This window comes from Vulpes lagopus, chromosome 24 (assembly GCF_018345385.1).
Source record: "Vulpes lagopus strain Blue_001 chromosome 24, ASM1834538v1, whole genome shotgun sequence".
Taxonomy (NCBI): domain Eukaryota; kingdom Metazoa; phylum Chordata; class Mammalia; order Carnivora; family Canidae; genus Vulpes; species Vulpes lagopus.
Window position 1 is genome coordinate 43,831,084 of NC_054847.1, and position 18,345 is coordinate 43,849,428.

General features: G+C 42.6%; 1 protein-coding gene across 4 annotated transcripts in view; it reads left to right on the plus strand.

The window, feature by feature from the left end:
* The window catches only part of CDH20 (cadherin 20), a 202,917-nt gene extending 185,177 nt beyond the window's left edge, over window positions 1-17,740 (plus strand). For all 4 annotated transcript variants that reach the window (XM_041739941.1, XM_041739944.1, XM_041739942.1 and 1 more), the window contains 4 exons: window positions 2,098-2,219; window positions 7,288-7,405; window positions 11,728-11,979; window positions 16,144-17,740. In XM_041739941.1, the coding sequence (XP_041595875.1) occupies window positions 2,098-2,219; window positions 7,288-7,405; window positions 11,728-11,979; window positions 16,144-16,649 (998 nt within the window). In that variant the 3' untranslated portion in view covers window positions 16,650-17,740. The remainder of the gene's footprint in view (window positions 1-2,097; window positions 2,220-7,287; window positions 7,406-11,727; window positions 11,980-16,143) is intronic.
* The last annotated feature ends 605 nt before the right edge of the window (window positions 17,741-18,345 follow it).

The following is an 18,345-nucleotide window of genomic DNA, read 5'->3' on the forward strand; positions in this document are numbered from 1 at the left end:
CTCAGTGGCTTGGTGCCGCCTTCAGCCCAGGGCATGATCCTGGAGACCCGGGATCGAGTCCCACGTCAGGCTCCCTGCATGGAGCCTGCTTCTGTCTCTGCCTGTGTCTCTGCCTCTCTCTCTCTCTCTCTCTCTCTCTCTCTCTCTCTGTATAAAATCTTAAAAAAAAAATCGGAGGTTTGCCCTACCATACAGATAAGTCCACTCAGAAAAAATTTTCCTGTTAATAACTCTTATTTTGGGGAGGGGAAAAAAAACAATCTAGATTCTTCTGTGTGGGTTAAGGGAATGACGGAAGTTTCTCTTGAACCCTCAGGGGCTCAAGTGACTTCAGCTTAAATAATCTGCATGCCAAAGTGTCAAATGGGGGGGAGAGACCCATTCTGTATAGGACATTATTGCTGGATGAAAGAAAGCACTTACATCACCCTCACCACACACATGCATACACACAAACATGAATACAAAAATTTGAGACATCTTACACTAAAAAGAAGATTTATGAACATAAACTTAAAAATAGAATGGAAAACTACTAAAAACTAGATAACATATTTATTATAAACTGCACAAAAATTACTCACTACTACATTCAGTTTTTCATAACAGTGATGGTAAGGGTTCAGGGAAATGCAGACCCCAATGTACTGGCACAACTATGTACAGTCATTCACAGGAGGGCAACTGGGCAATTAAGCTTTTGTATTAAGATTCTCCAATATATTTATTCATACTCTTCTTCTCAAGAACCCTGCTTCTAATAACTATCTTAAGGAAATAATCATAGATGTCAACAAAGATCTATGTACCAAAATGTTTACTGCAGTGCAATTTTTACATAGGGGGAAAAATGGGAATTACCTAAATGTCTAATAATAGGGGTCTGCCTAAGTAAATTGTTACAACCATACAATAAAATGAGACTATCAAGCAGATGTTAATATACATGTTTTCGAAGTGTATTTCAATGATACAGGATGATACTGCCCTAAAATATTAAAGTTTTAAATCCAACTTTTTAATTTTGCTTAATTGCAATGCGTGTGTGCGTGTGTGTGTGTGTCTCCCATATTTTTGCATATATGTAATAGTACATATATAATTGATATCTCTGGTGGTAGGTTTGGGGATCATATATACCTTGACATTTTTGGCAGATTTTCATTATTCCTTCCATAAACAAGTACCACAGTTATAACAGAAAAAAATTAAATAGGTCAGCACTTTGGTAACCAGGCAATAGAAATATTTAAGGGGAAAACATAGGAGAGCATAGATATTTCTGGGAAAGAAAAGATATATAAAGAAAAAATAAATCAGAAGAATAAGGCATTCTGAGATTTTATAAAATTATTTACTACTAGGAATAATTTGTCTTACAATTTCTATTTTATCTTCTTGGGATGTGGCCAAAACAAAAAAGGACAGGAGGGGCCTTCCAGGGGCTGTGAAATTGTCCTTGTGTGGCGATGCCAAACAAAAGACAGACCAAAAGACACATTTCCTCATGAGTGACTATGAGTAACTTCTCCTGCCTGAGCCAAAGATATAGATTGGGTGTGTGTTTGATCCCATAATATCTTCTTAGTCCCTAGGCAAAAATAAATGTGCAGTGTTACCTGTATTCCTGTGAATAACTTGAAACCTTCTGAAATATAATTCAAAGAACTGATTATTCCACAGGAATAAAGCCAAGCAATGTCACACAGTATGCATCCAACTAGAAATGGGCTGTTTTCAAGCCCAGAATACAGAACTGACCTATCTTTAATTTCAGAACCTGAAGTGTGAGCCAAGTGAGAGATTCAAACCCTCTTTTGAAGATGCATTTTGTGATACCTGCCCCCTCCCAAGTCATACTCACCTCACCCTCCTGACATCACACCCTGACACACACCTCATTCTGCACATGCGCCTTGTGTTACTTGACTGCACTCTTACCAGGCAGCACATGCATCCTGTTTCTCTTGCCATTTTCATGTTCTTTATCCATTCCTTTAAAAAACCAAAGTGACGAGGTAAATACCTATTCCAGCAAAGAACCGCTTTCTTGTACCACTGAACCCTCACCTTTGGTTTTCTCTGTGTTCTCTTTAGACAATCCTTCCCAGGTTGGAAGTGTTTCCGTCACAATCAAAGTCTTAGATGTGAATGACAATGCTCCAGAATTCCCCAGATTCTATGAAGCTTTTGTGTGTGAAAATGCCAAAGCCGGGCAGGTAAGGCAGTTGGGAGGTGTACACATTGGTTAACCTCCAACATTCAGAAATGACTGCTACAGATAACCAAATTTGCCATCAAAGAAGTTTAGACTTCAGAAACTAACAGTTCATGAAAGACTCCCTGATTTTTGTGTGGCATGTTGCAACAGTTTATTTGTTAGGACAACCATGGGGAGCCCCCATTACATTTTATGATCTCAACAATGCTTTGGTGGTAGCTTCATTCACAGGCTAACCTGAAGTTATCTACCCATCTTGTAAATGAACTGTACAGTACCAACTGCAGGAATATGTGCTCTGGGTCCTGGGAGTGAGGGACCATGAAGATCAGAAAACTCTTCTCTTTTCCTCAGTTCAGCACTAATACCTAAAAATACTTGCAGTAGGGAAGGTTTATTCTTTATATCTTCCCACCTCCTTTTCTTAACTTCTGATAACAGGTAACTTGTTTAAGGACTGCCTATCCTATTCTCAGAATGCTTTGTTACCCAGAATACTTACTCACTCCTTCCTCAATTAAAACACATTTCCTAATGTTGCTCATGTCAGGTCAATTTTAATAGAAAAGGAATCTGAAGGAAAAATATTCTACTAATTTGAAATAACCACAGTTCTATAATATGCAGAGACATATTTGTACATGTTTTCAAGTATGCTCTTAAATGTAAATGAATAATGTGGTTGATCAAATTCCAAGTGGTGTAACTGAGAAACATTCAGAACTCTGCCTGGAGTGGCCATGTATTCATGCATACTCTGGGCTGCTGCCTACCCTGTGTCTACTCTTCCACACATCAGAGTATAAGCCTTGTCTTGTTTCTGCTCCTGCTTTTGTAAAATGCTTTCTTCTCTACCTATGGCCCAACAGATCCCCTCACAGTCCTAATTTCTTCCCAAAGGATACTCTGAAATATCCTTCCCAAAGGATACTCTGTGGTCCTATTGATTCTGGTGCTAAGGCAAATGGGTCGGGATAGGTTTAATCTGGAAGTTATGAGTCTATGCAGTGCATATCTATAACGCAAGGATTCATGCTTTGGTAATTCAGGTAGATTTTGCTTTCACTTCTCTGAACATGACATTTTGCTGCAAAGAGACTAATTAATACAACCAAACGTTATACTAGCATCCTGTACTCAGCAAAGATTAACACATCTTCACCATGCTAACTTGGTCAAAAGAAAAAGTGATTCACATCAGCCACAGAAAGAAAAAAAAAAAGTCCTATAATGATTCTGATCTAAATCATCTCATCTACTGATTCTTGAAACTCAGTGCAATGGTCTATAACACTCCTAAAAAAATTTTTTCAGCAAGTCTGGGACAATTCTACTTCCACATCTATTGAATTTCTAGGAAGACCTAAAACATTATACAGCTAATAAAAGTTACAATGCTGACTTTACTGTGTAAGAAATGATCTGTGTTATTATAAGAAAGAAGGTATAAAAACTACATGTACATACTTGCAGTTATATAAAATTATGCCTACTTGTGAACTTGTGAACTGGTGGGGGCAGGATATAAAAACAGCAATAGTTACTGTGTTATGGTAGTTGAGGGTTTGTTTTTTTTTTTATTTGAGAGAGTGTGAAGAGAGAGAGACAACACAAGCAGAGGGTGGTGGAGAGCAGACTCCCTGCTGAGCAATGTGAGGTTCAATCCCAGGATCCTGGGATCAAAGGCAGATGTTTAACCAACAGAACCACCCAGGCACCCCAATGGTAGCTGAGTTCTGAGTGAGGGTGTTTGGACCTTTCTTTCAATAATTTCTCTTTTATATTAGAAAAAAAATTCATATTTATTATATAAAGAATAACATAAAATTGTTTTATAAGACTTCATTAAAACAAATATATATGACAGAGCTAATTATTAATCTGCATGATAAAGAAGGTGATAAGCAGCACATTAATCAGACTTCCTCTCCTCCAGGAAATGAAGCACTTACTTTCCTAAACATCTTCAGAATAGAAGTTGCATTCTGACAGGTCAATAGCACTTTACCTCTCTTGGAGATTTTTTTTATTTTTTTCTTTTTTTAAGTTTTTATTTTATTTGAGAGAAGGAGAGAGATGAGAGAGAACATGTGGTGGGGGGCAGGGGGCAGTTGGTCAGGGAGAGGGAGAAACAGGCTCCCTGCCGAGCAGGGAGCCCAGACCCCCAATGCAGGGCTATACGCCAGGACCCGGGGATCATGATCTGAGCCAAAGACAGACATTTAACAGACTGAGGCACCCAGGCACCCTGCGTTTTTTAAAGATTTTATTTATTATTTAGAGAGAGAGAGAGCACGCACACATGCATGAGTGAGAAGAGAGGGAGAGAGAAAGAGAGCATCTCTAGCTGACTCCCTGCTGAGCCAGAAGCCCAACTCAGGGCTCAATCTCACAACCCCAAGATCATGACTGGGGCCGACACCAAGAGTCAGACACTCAACCAACTGAGCCACCCAGGTGCCCCTAATCACCTCTCTTATTTTTGGAGCGCAAACACACATCTCCTATTCTACATTTCTGTTCTATATTTCTAAATACATCTTTCTTTTTTATTTATTCATTTGAGAGAAAAAGACAGGCACAAGCAGAGTGGGGGGGGGGGTTGGTTGGGGAAGGGACAAGCAGGCTGCACTGAGCACAGAACCCAACACAGGGCTCAATCTCAGGAACCCAAAAGCCAATTGGACGCTCAACTGACTGAGCCACCCAGGCACCCCTCTAAATACATCTTCTAATGACAGTCCTTTGAAGCACAGTTTGTGACTTAAAGTTCAGGTCATGCGCCACAAGTCTGTCATATTTATCATCTTTAGCCCAAGATACTAAAAACCCTACCCCTTGAGTTTGGCTCTGGGACATGTTTCAAACATTTTCAAAAGCACACTGCTCAGTAGGCACACCTGGTTTATAACCTATCAGGCCTCCTTGCGTTAGATGTGTCAGATACTGTTGTCAGCTGTGTGTCTGTCAAGTCAGGATATGTGCTCTCCTCCTAGCAAGAAGCCATGAAGGAGACCCATAAAGAAATCAGACATTACCTAGTAATGGCTGAAGGCACAATGAAACCAGTTGAGCAGAATATTGCATGGCAAATGGGACTGAGAATAAAATCTGACTTGCCAGGAGAGTGGACAGCAGGAAAGCAGGCCACTGTATTCCCAACAACCAAATTTTGTCTTTATGTGTCTGGCACTGTAGGCAAGATGGAAAGTATAGGATCTGTCCCAGCAGGGATGGGGTAGTGGGGTGGTAAGGTGGCCCTCGTGTGTAAGCAGTACTGACACCAGGCTGTGGGGCAAGTTCATGTTTAGTGTTCTATCAACCCCTCTCCTTTATACAACTCCATTTTCCCAACTTTTAGATTCAACAGAGGCCAGGTGCCAGTTGGGCTCACCAGAAGACATACCCAGAAGTGGAGTTCTGGTATAAGATGTTTATTGAGGAATGCCCTTGGGACCCAATGCCTGTAGAAGAGGACTTTTGCAGGACAAAGCAATATGAGCAGTCCAGCTATGACACAGACCCACTAACAAGCCGTGGGTGACTTCAGAGAGTTCTCAAATTAGAGTTTTTGCAAGTTGAGATGGGATGCCTGGGCCTTTTACTATTTCATCAGTCACTGGATGTGGGTTGCCCTGGAAGGATGTGGTAAATGTGGCTAGGTGACTCTCAGCAAATGAGGCAGTCCTCGAAGAGACAAGTAAAGGCTGAGGCATCAAGCCCTTTACTGAAGGGGGATCTGAGCAACACAGCGTCCACCACCAGACACTCCCTGACTGGGAGCCTCCCTCTCTGTTATTTAATGTTCAGTATACTGAGGGGTAGCATTACCTCTCTTAATTTACAAATGAAAAAGTAAAAACTAAGCGAGCCTACCCGCCCTCCAACGGACCCTTGATGTTCTGGGTTCTACCCTGCTTTTAACAGCAGGAATGTCAAGTCTACAGGGTCAGGCCCAAGAGGGGTAGGAGGTGTCTGTGCTATTGGTTGGTAGAGGAGGAAACATAGAGGAAGGTGAGCACCCTCTGAACTCTTTTTGCGTATCCTTCCCAGCTGGCCAGCTAACTTTTTAATTGTGTATATTGCACTGCTTTCTTTAGCAGTTTTTTTTTTTTTTTTTTGAGATAGTACATGCGCACACAGGGGTGGGGCAGAAAAGGAGAGAATCTTAAGCAGGCTCCATACTCAGCACAGAGCCCAACATGGGGCTCCTATCTCACAACCCTAACACTATGACCTGAGCCAAAATCAACAGTTGGGATACTTAACCCACGAGCCACCAAGGTCCACCTTCAACAGCTTTTATATCATGGCCTTCATAACCCTCATGGCAAACTACTACTTTGAACAGCACTGTGGAAAAGGCAAAGCTTGGGCCAAAGAGCTCCAGAGAAAGCCATCCTTTCTTTTGTTCTCCTCACCACCCCCTAAGCTCTGCCTCTGACTCTAGTCTGTTCCATATTTCCCACCGTAGGTCTTGGGCTGTACACCATTCCTAATGCTCCTTCCAGGCAACAAAAAACAACAGCCCTGTGACCTATCCCCTTCCATCTGTATTCCATTAACCTGACACAGATATTGATGTGTCTACTTCTCTTCTACGTATTGGTCATTTTTAAATAGGAGTTTCTCAAAGATAGCAAATTGAGTGGACAGCAGGAAAGCAAAACATTAACCCAAATGATGAGGTTAAGGAGGTGAGGTGGGAGAATGAAATACTGGCAGACAAGCAGGACCCTGTGGCATCCCATAGTTCTTTTAGCCCGTCTTCTATTTAGATTGCTTAACAATGGTGCTGATGTGAGAATTGGTTATGTTGATGCTTAGCCCCGGACCATACTCAGGTAAAATTCACCATGTGCCTGTCAGTATACTCAGGCCCAACAATGAAGACCAAATTCAAGCCTGAGTTGGATGATGGCACAGATACTTTCCAGGTAAGTCTCAGGATGTCCTTCTCATTAGGAAAAACAATACACTGTGGGACTCCGGGGTTTAGGGTCTCACTGGGCCCTGATGATTTTTCTTTTGACTCTGATGCACATGAATTCATTTCACTCCCACAGCTGATCCAGACAGTGAGTGCAGTGGACCACGATGACCCACACAACGGTCAGCACTTCCACTACAGCTTGGCTCCTGAGGCTGCTAACAACCCCAACTTCACTGTTAGGGACAACCAAGGTAATCAGATGGATAGGACTACGGATGCTTTCCTATTGCACCTGAGCTGGATACTTTTGGTTACTGTACCATGCAAACTGTATCAAAGGCTCTTTAGTAGCATTAAAGACATTAATGCTAATTTGTAGCGTCTTTACAAGTTTTGTTTCAACAGATCAAAGACAAAGAATGTCCTCTTCAGATTCCGAAAAATGTTTTAGAGTTGGCTCTGTGTGAGACACTGCACCAGGCACACAGGCAAAAGCCTTCCTTCATTCCCACAGACAACAGCCATGTCTGTATGTTCTGTAACTATGAGAAGAATCAGAAAAATGACAGAAATTGAATTAAATAAAGAGAAAAACCTGAAGGAACATTTCTGAGCAAGCATCAAAGGGGATAACAGTGAAAAGCTCCCAGAACAAAAGGGAGACAAAGGCTAAGACAGCAAAGAACAAACAGGATCACAAAGTGTAGCTTTGGCACTGAAACACCTTTATTACTTTAGAATGATTCTAAAAAGACAGAGCCAGGTATGATTCCCTATTCCAGAAAGCACTCCCCACTACAACTTAACTGGAATGGAATTCTAGACCCTCTTTTCCAGTAAGCATTCTGATCGGCTAAGAAATCTATAGACCAAGCACACTCTTCCTTGGGCACAGATGGGAGGAGGAGGGACTTCCATTCTCTCACCAGATGATTTTCAAAGAAAGATCAGAAAAAAATCATTTAAATGGGTCAAGTGAACCCCTTCTGTTGCTACCTCTGCTACTTGCTGTCTGACCTTGGGGAGAGAGGTCATCACTTCTCTGGACTCTACTAGCCACATTTTTATTCCAATTCTAAAATATTAGTTGTCAGTGTGTAACGACCTAAGCAAAGGGTAACAAAAAGTCATGATTAGGCCTGCCTGGTCTTAGTCTCAAACATCAATTATTTGAGAATTAAAGTATTAAGTCCACCCCACACGATATCCTGCCATTAAAACTTGAGACTATTAAACCTGTTTTCTCTTAAAAGGAAAACATTCCTCCAAGTCTTTCCTTTTACCTTCTACAAGTTATCATAAAACCATTCTGATAATTCTAGATGGAAAGGTAATATAAATCATAACAGAAGTAAATTACACATCCCAATATTTTTATTGGATCAAATGTCGAATATTCATTTATCTGCTTCACAGGGGAAATCCTTCCTACAAAAAGTGGTTTCAACCCCCTCAGGACTGGTTTTACAATGGAAACCAAGGCGGGGATCATACATTATTCCGTTTCTTCAAATTTTCAATGAAGTGTTACTCTATTCCTTCACCCCAATATTTGTCAGAATCAATGCAGAAACAATATGTAGCAAGATGTTGCAAATTTTTAAAATATGACTCTGGACACCAATTCATGGAGCCAGTGCTTTAAAAAGATGGGCCACTGGAACATAAGGACTAGAAAAAGAAATGACTCATTTCTTGGAAGGTTTTCCAAAATGAAAGTCAGCACATCTTCAATAGAAAGAATGAACTCTTAATCTCCTCACAACAATTTATCCCATGAGTATCTTTTACTGAGGCTCATTTAAAAAAAAAAAAAAAAACTGACCAACATCTGATTTGGTGGATCTATTGTCAGGACCCCAACTCCTGTGCCCAAAACATCACATCCTTTTATGAACAGAACAAGGCACTATCTAAAGTAGAGCCTTTATTTTTTTAATCCCCAAAATATTAGTAAAAGGACTGTATGTATATAGCATTTTGCGATTTCAAACACATTTTCCCATACTTTGTTTTATTTGATATTTATAAGAATCCTCTAAGGTTTCGAGAATACTAATTACTATGATATTCATGGTCTCATTTGATAGATAAGGAAAGAAAGCAAATGGCCCATGATCAGAAAGTGAGTAAGCATTAAGACTAGGACTGGAAGATGGGGCCTGTTTAGCCACCCACACACACACCCACACACACACACACACACACACACACACACGTGTTTTATGTCTCCTTGGAAACACATATCGTTACTAAACCCCTATTTATCATATTCAATAAAAACTTAGCAAGTGGTTACTCTGCAAGTGGCCAGACCCCTTCTAAGACTAAACTCAGCAAGGCAAAGCTCTGATCTTTTTTCTTTTTCTTTAACCTTAAAGAAGTCTGAGATCAAGCATGATGTTTAGTACTTGATTAAGTGATGATGTAATACTTTTGTGAAATTCAGCTCTGGTCAAGTTTTCTAGAAGTCTTACAACCTAGCCTCGATTAAACTGAAAAATAAAACAGATTTGTGTTTGAGAAAGACTTGGTTTCTGGAAAAATAAAATTAACACTGTGAAACAGAATTAACAGCACTTACCTACTAAATCCGGAAAAACAGAAAAGCAGGTGGGTTGTACAGTAGGTAGAAATATTAATTTAATCCTCAGACTGGCAACCAGTTGCCATCTTCCTCCACAGAGAAGCAAATACAAGATAAAAGGGGCCTATATCAAAGCAGGAAGGGATTTCCATTGGCTGGAAAATTTTCAAGACTTAATATCACGAAACCCAAATAGCCAGTTTCACAGTACAATGGAAGAAATGTATATTTGGAGACAGCCCAGAGTTCAAATCTCAGCTCTGCTAAGTTAGTAACTTTGTTGTTGTTTCTTTTTTTTTTTTAAGTTAGTAACTTTGAACAAATTATAACCTCTCTCTAGGCCTCAGCTCTTCCCATGTAATAGTGTCAGATTATCACTATCTCACCAAATGTGAAAATTAAATTGGGTATAAAGACTAAGTACTTGGTACATAAGCACTCAGTAAACAATCACTGCTACTGTGAAAAGGCAGGGCAAGAAGGGGAAGAGCTCATGAAGGGATCATGTATTCATCAGAACAGACTAGCCTATGCTGCTGAACAAATGACTCCAAAATTCCAGTGGCTTAACACAACTAAAATTAATTTCTTGCTCACATAAAACTAACTGTGGGTGTGAGCAACAGGGACAGCTGTCCATGTAGCTCAGTGTTCAAGGCTGCCTGGCTCTCCCTCTTAAGCAATCTTATACAGTATCACACCAAGGCCAGAGAACACAGAGAAACACATACCAGCTGTTACAATGCTTCTGCCTGGAAGTGACACAAATCATTTTTATTCATCTTTCATCATCAAAAGCAAATCATATAGACATGCCAAAATTCAAGAAGGTACAAAAGAATGATCTTTTAATATGTCCAAGAAGGGAAGGAGAACCAGAAATATTAATAATTAATAACATTTATTTTGGGTAGGCTATCAGAAGTTTTTGTCAAGTTCTAGATCTTCCTTGTGAAATGTAAAACACATCCAGAGGACCTTCTGTGTTGGTATTACCTTGAGAGTCACTGCATGCACGTTCTATCACATCTCTCAAACTTTCCCTCTCCTGAAAATGATCTGAACTTCACAAAAAATATATGACTTATAATTCAAACCCACTCAAAAAAACTTGGAAATACAGATTAAAAAAATAAAAGATCCCAAAACATTACACCAGGCAAATATAAATATGCACCCACACACACGCACACACCACCTTTGTGAAAACCCATTAAATAATTTTTGCTATTCCCCTTTAAAACTGGAAGGGGAAAAAAACTAGTATTGCTGATCAGTAATGGGTTTTCGCCAAGTTCTTATGAACTGTGTAACCTAAGACCACCAAGTAGGGAGAAATAACACAGCGTATCACGTGATGAGGGGATTTCAAATAAGCTTCTGCTAAATGAGCAGATCCTTTAGAAAGCACAGGAGGAGTTGGTGACTGCGTTTCAGAGGCATGAAAGAAAAGAGCAAAAAAAGTGAATTCCAACCAAAGTGGCAAAAAAAAGCAATCGGCCTGCCGAGTGGGCTCCTCAGCATTCTTTTCCTGGAGGCACAAAGCAGCCCCAGAGCCTTGGAAAGCTGCTGGGGGGGAACAATCGGGAAGCACAAGTGGCCAGTGATTGTTCATTCCTATCAAGCTTTCACAGGAACATTTCGGTTAGATCTGAAGTCTAACAGCTCGCCCTGGGCACTTTATGTCACAAAGGGTAAAATACACTCTCAGAAAGGGTTTCTCTCCTAGTCCTCAGGGTTTTGCCTAGAAGCCAGCAAAAATCCTGGTTTCAGAATTTGAACGCTGATCCAGACAAACCAGAGCCGGCTGTAGCCAACCGCCTCCAGGGAATGCCTGATGCTCCCTCTCTGTCCTTCCCACATCTTATCCCGGGCCTCTGGCTTTCCTCAATCCAAGAAATTAATTCACTTGCTGATTCTTCCATGTTCTTTTCCCTCCCACTTTTCCTCTCCCCTTTCTCAACCCTGGAATCGTGTCTTCTCCAGATAACACTGCCCGGATTCTCACCAGGAGGTCTGGCTTCCGGCAGCAGGAGCAGAGCATCTTTTACCTGCCCATCCTGATAGCAGACAGCGGGCAGCCTGTGCTGAGTAGCACAGGCACACTGACCATCCAGGTGTGCAGCTGTGACGACGATGGCCACGTCCTGTCCTGCAGTCCTGAGGCCTATATGCTCCCCGTCAGTTTGAGCCGGGGCGCCCTCATCGCCATCCTGGCCTGCATCTTTGTCCTCTTAGGTGAGCAACTGCCTCCTTTCTATTCTGTGGGGTCCCGCAAGTGTTTACTTAGCTACCATTCTGCACAGCTGTTCAGACCCATTTTCTACACCATGCTTATTGAAAAAGTGACAGAGTAAGGCTGGGAAAGGATAAGGAAACTGAAAATAGTTATAGTTCTTTCCATCAAGGAACTCATGGCCACTCTGGCCAGATCAAAGCAAATATATTTATCAAGCATCTATTATGGGCCAAGGTATTGCTCTAGGTGCTGGGATTAATAAGATCGACATGTCCCAGCCTTCACAAAGCTTACTTCACAGCAAAGTCAAGTTCATTCTGACACCACAGAATCCACATGACAATTTTGGGCAGGATACGATAAACACCTCTTTTAACCCTTTCATTTCAGATAAATAGTAGTTAAATCACAAAGAGAAAGCGACAGGCCCAAGACCAAATGTCAGAGGCAGAGCCAGAAGTGAAATGCAGGCAGACCCTACATTGTACATCCCTGTACCTGAGTGGTAAGGCTCTTCTCTTAAATGCTCCCCACCCCCAAATTCTGGAGGTGGATGGTGTTACAGAGAAGAGAAGGAAGTATTCTGAGGAAACTGGAGACAAGGGTAGATGTCATCATAAACGAGGTGGTCAGAGAAGGCCTAAGACCTAAAAGAAGTAACAGAATGAACCCCATGGCTATCTGGGAGAATAAGTTATCTGGGGGCATGAGCACCCCTCTGAGGCACTGTGGCCATCCAACAAGGAGCAGTGAGCACCGGGGTTGTGTGCCACTGGGATGACATTAAAAGATGCGATGACAGGCTAGTGGGAGAGCACTAGTGAGGGAGAGGATCCTTTATTCCTCCTCTCAAATCATACAGCAAGGCAGCAACCCACTTCCCTTGTACATAAGGCTATTCTAGCAATTGGTTTTGAACTCAATGGTTAAAAAAACAAAACAACAAAACCACATAAATATCTGCACATACATCCCAACTCTTCTAATTGAATTAATTCACTGCACATATAATTTGCTTAGAAAAAAGCAAACTTAGTAGATAGTAGTATTATTCAACAGGAAAGAAATCCCAGTGTTCTATGAAGGGAAAATACAGCCCTGGGGATTAAAATTAGAATAAATGTGCAGATATCCACACAACCCCTTGATCCCAGGTTTACCTATACACCAAGAGACTGAGTCAGACCCAAGAAACAAGGTCCTGAGAGAAAAATATCAGCACTTGACTGAATTTCTAGATAGGTTTGTGGAATATGCTTCTCACAAAACATTCACAAATACCACATGTGGTTTGATTTTGCTGTTTTAGTTCAGTGCTATATGGAAAGAGAAGCAATATAAATAAGTAACTTTTCTAAGTCCTCAGATCCCTGGATCAGAGAGTTGTTCCGGTTTCTGGTCCCTATCTGCATTGACAAATAACTCCTTCCTGCAATTCCCTGAGTGTCCATACGATGGCATTGGGAGTCCTTAAGCGCAGAACAGGATAATATACAAGAAACCTTTGAAGAAATTTGCTCCTAGGAGAAAGTTCCAGCCTGGCAGTCCCTACTTCTATCTTTGGAAAATGTCTACATTATAAGTTCACCCTTGCCCACAGAGAGTAGAAAAAGCCATCATTACAGAAAGATTGATTTAAAAAGACTGGCACAGAGCGGCTCTCAAGCTAGAAATGGTGTGCAAGGGGCAATTTATATGGTGCCTCCCAAACCCATTATGTCTTATCTTTTGAATTGTACAGAATGAATAGACAATTTTCAGAAACTAAACTGAGCAGAGCTTTATATGCAACTTTATATAAAATCCTCATAGTTTTAGGCATTCTTATCTCTAAGAATGCACATCCTAAATAAAAGATAATTCATAAAACTGAGTTCATATTGAATTGCAGTGGATTTCCCAACAAAATACTACATTTTGTGGACAATTAGATAAACATACTAATTTTGACTTTACAGAGTTTTTTTCATGTCTCTAGTATATATCTAGTTCCTAGAAAATCTCATAGGCCCTATGCATTGTGGCTGCAATACCTAAAGAACAAACATCCCTAGAATTGATTCTCTTCTCTCAGGGAAGCCTTTCATTTTAAACAGGACCACGTTTCCCAGACTCTGATTCTCAGGGCATTATCCAATACTTGTTATTTACATCAGATTCTCTAAAAAAATAAAGTATTTGTATCTTGTAAGATACATGTAAAATATTTATAAGATTCACGCAAGATGGACCAGTCTTATAAACTGCCCAATTCTCTATCAGAATTCTTTCCAGAAGATAACCAAGGACTTTTCTAATTTTGCATCCTAGCATTTTCTTAAGTACCACCCTACCATTCCAAATACCATCTGTGTAAAGGTCTTCTAGTGCCCTAGGAAGAACCACCCAGCCCTGCCTCTCTATCCTCTTTGCAACACTTATAACCCTAGGATAGCCCTTATCACTGCCTGTCTTGTATGAATCATCAGCATCTATAAACTCCTTAGATTACAAGTTTCTAGAACCAAAAATCATGTCATATTCAATACTGTTTCTCTATTGTTTTGCATAGTGCCTAAAAAATATTTGAGTTTAGTCACTGTTGCCTGAACCCCACAAACACAGCACGTTCACTTAGAATCCCATTTATCCAGCCTGTATCTACCCAGATCACACCCCAGCCTCCTACACCCAGGTTAAGCCCCCACTTCCTTAGGGCCCTATTAGTCCACTTCTCTGAAATCCCACAATCCTGTAGTCCAGGAATCACATTTTGGCACACAGAAAATATACAAAGAGTATGTAATTGTTTCTTGTGTGTGCCTTTTGTCATCCAAGCTATTGGAAAAATATTAGGCATCAACCTCATTAACTGCAATTTACAAAAAGCACATTCTACATTCATATTATTTAAGTCAGTTCATAATTTTACTGGGCTTACCACTGCACTCCATTTTTCTCCCCCTTGGTAAACTGCAGTTTTATTCTGCTGTGTTGTCAAGTTGTTACCCTTCACCAGCTGTAACAAAGCACATCAGAAAGGGGGGAAAAATCAATAGCAGTTCTACAGCTAAAACCTCAACACACTTCCTGGAAAACATTTTCAGTCACAGAGATAAACAGTTCAATGGGATTATCTCTATCTCTCCTCTAAACCCCAGTGAACACATCCTGGGGGAAAAAAAAAAACACATTTGTTGGGATAAAATTTTATCCAAACCTGCAAGGGCACATCTAGCAGTGTGGTGCTTCTTTGATAACATGATGAATCATATAAAATGTTCCCTCCCTTCCACAAACCTCTTTGGGTCCAGAGAGTCACATCCATCTCTCTAATGGAAGGCTTTCTGAGGAATCTGAGCTTATTGGAAAACGGCAATCACTTAGATAATTTTTTGAAGGAGGTATCAACAGACTAAGACTTCGATTCACACTTAGCCTCTATGCATAGGTAGTAACAAGTGATTATATATGTACAGAGTGGAGTCCTGCTGAGATACCAATGTAAAAAAAGCAGGATTCCACCTACATAGTAAGATTTCCGTATTAAAGGGGCACCCGGGTGGCTCAGGGCTTAAGCGGCTGCCTTTGGTTCAGGTCATGACCCCGAGGTCCCAGGGGTCCCGGGATCGAGTCCCACGGGCTCCTTGCAGGGAGCCTGCTTCTCCCTCTGCCTGTGTCTCTGCTTCTCTCTGTGTCTCTCACAAATAAATAAATAAAATCTTTAAACAAACAAACAAAAAAAGATTTCCACATTATGAGGAAATCTTGCCCTAATATGGTCAGGGGACATTGTCTGAGCGCCTCAGCGCACACTGCGCGCAGGCCGTGGTGCTCTGGGCTTCATTAGTGGGATTTCACCTGGGAGAGGCTGCTCCCCCGCACACCCCCGCACACCCCCGCATGACCTCCGAGGGGCAGGCTGACACAGAGAGACCTTACCCGCGACATCTTGTGACCGAGGCAGCCGGGAAAACACGCGGGGCTCCACCTGCCTCAACACTCAGGCTGACCCAGCAGAGCGGGCGAGAACGGCGTGGGCCCTGCGGTCGGAACTACCCCAACGCGGTCTCTGCGGTGGCCCCTCCCCTGCCCGCGCACCTGAGGCTGGTCACGGCCACTTCCGGTAGGGCACACGCGGCCGGGGCTCTCGGCTCAAGGCCCGTCCTCTCTGTCCCCCGCAGTGCTGGTGCTGCTCATTCTGTCCCTGAGGAGGCACCGGAAACAGCCGTACATCATCGACGACGAGGAGAACATCCACGAGAACATCGTCCGCTACGACGACGAGGGCGGCGGCGAGGAGGACACCGAGGCCTTCGACATCGCGGCCATGTGGAACCCCCGGGAGGCGCAGGGCGGGGGCGCCCCCAAGACGCGGCAGGACATGCTGCCGGAGATTGAGAGCCTCTCCCGCTACGTGCCTCAGACGTGCGCCGTCAACAGCACGGTCCACAGCTACGTGCTGGCCAAGCTCTACGAGGCCGACATGGACCTGTGGGCCCCGCCCTTCGACTCCCTGCAGACGTACATGTTCGAGGGGGACGGCTCGGTGGCCGGGTCGCTGAGCTCCCTGCAGTCGGCCACGTCGGACTCGGAGCAGAGCTTCGACTTCCTCACGGACTGGGGGCCCCGCTTCCGGAAGCTGGCGGAGCTCTACGGGGCGTCGGAGGGGCCGGCGCCCCTGTGGTGACGGAAGCCGGGAGGCGGGCGCGCGTCCAAACCTAGGCGCTCTCGGGGATGCTCGCCGTGGGCAGCCCCGAGCTGGAGGGCGAGAAGGGGTGAGCGGCGGAGAGGGCTCTCTCTGGATCAGCTTTACTCGGTCACATTAAGTTATCAAAAGGAAGCGCAGGAAGAGGGGGGGCAGAAACTCCACAATTACCTTTTCTTTTCTTTTCTTTCTTTTTTTTTTTTTCCTTTTTCATTTCTGGGACGCTGTATTCAAGGGCTTGGAGTCCACGGTTCAGTGTTGAAGAGCTTGGCTTTCCCCTGCCAGTCGCCGAGGCCTTTGTCGCTCTGTCCCTTTGGCGCTGAAGCGTCTCCGGCCTTACACAGGTGGCAGCTGAAGGAAAGTCTGACTCAAGTATCCTTTTTCTTTTTTCCTCTTTTTTTTTTTTTTTAATCTTACTGTATTCTCCACTTAAAGAGCGTTGCTGGCTCATCAGACCGCACAAAACCAACCCACACAAAAGAACACTGGGAAGAAAAAAAAAAATTTTTTTTTTTTTTTTTTTCTGTTACTTGGTGAAATTAACCTGCTTGTCCGGTGATGGATGGGATTTCGTATTTGACCCTTTTGAGACCAGGTTAAGGCGGATCGGCCTTGCATGACGGGTGGGTGGGGGATGGGAGAAGGAAGAGGCATCGACTTCGTGCTCAAGTGTAACGGCTGAACCAGGAGTTGTTGGCGTTGCAGCGAATCCAAGGCCATCGAGTCAGAGCGCTCCGCTCTCTCGGCTCCTTGACGGCGCCCCTGCAGGATTGTTCACGACGAAACCGGAAGAATCTGCCTCTTTTGCACTGTACATGTCTCTTCCATGTGCCAAATGTGAAGATTAGATGCTACAAATGAAAGCCAAATAAAAAGAAGTATCTGATAAAAGCATGGGTTAGAGGGCTTTCCTAATCTGTGTGAGGTCAATCCAAGGGATGTTTACATACTGTAGATAACCTACTTGAACAAAAATCAGTATTATAGAGAATAAATGGATGTAAGAAAATTACATGTATAAGTTTTGTATATTTGTTAATAATTTTGGTAATAAATATGATGTACTGCATCTCAGTACCCTAGCACTTCTTTTAATAAAAGTTAAATAGAAGGGAAAGTCTATTGCACATTTGTTTAATTGCGGACCACAGAGATGGCCTTGTGATCTTGACCTAGCCTCCAGGTTCCTGGGGCTGGAGATGATTCATAAGGCCAAGGCAGCAGCAGAGAAGTATGACGCTGTGCACTCTTTTTCAGTCATGGGACACAGGAGCGTTATGGTTCCAAATACTGAGATTTCATGAACATGGAATCCCCAGGTGGCTCAGCGGTTTAGCGCCTGCCTTCCGCCCAGGCGGTGATCCTGGAGTTCCGGGATCAAGTCCCACATCAGGCTCCCTGCCTGGAGCCTGCTTCTCCCTCTGCCTGTGTCTCTGCCTCTCTCTGTGTCTGTCATGAATAAATAAATAAAATCTTAAAAAAAAAAATTTCATGAACACTCTGCATCCCCCAATCTCCAAAGAGAGTAAAGGATGGTTTGATAATATCAATGACATAATGGTGAATTTTGCCCGTATTTTTCATTTTGGGAGAGAGTTCTCCACGTAGACACTAAGGAGACAGGCCACTATGCTACTTTTAACTCTGTTCTATTGGCAAAGCAAATATATACAAATAT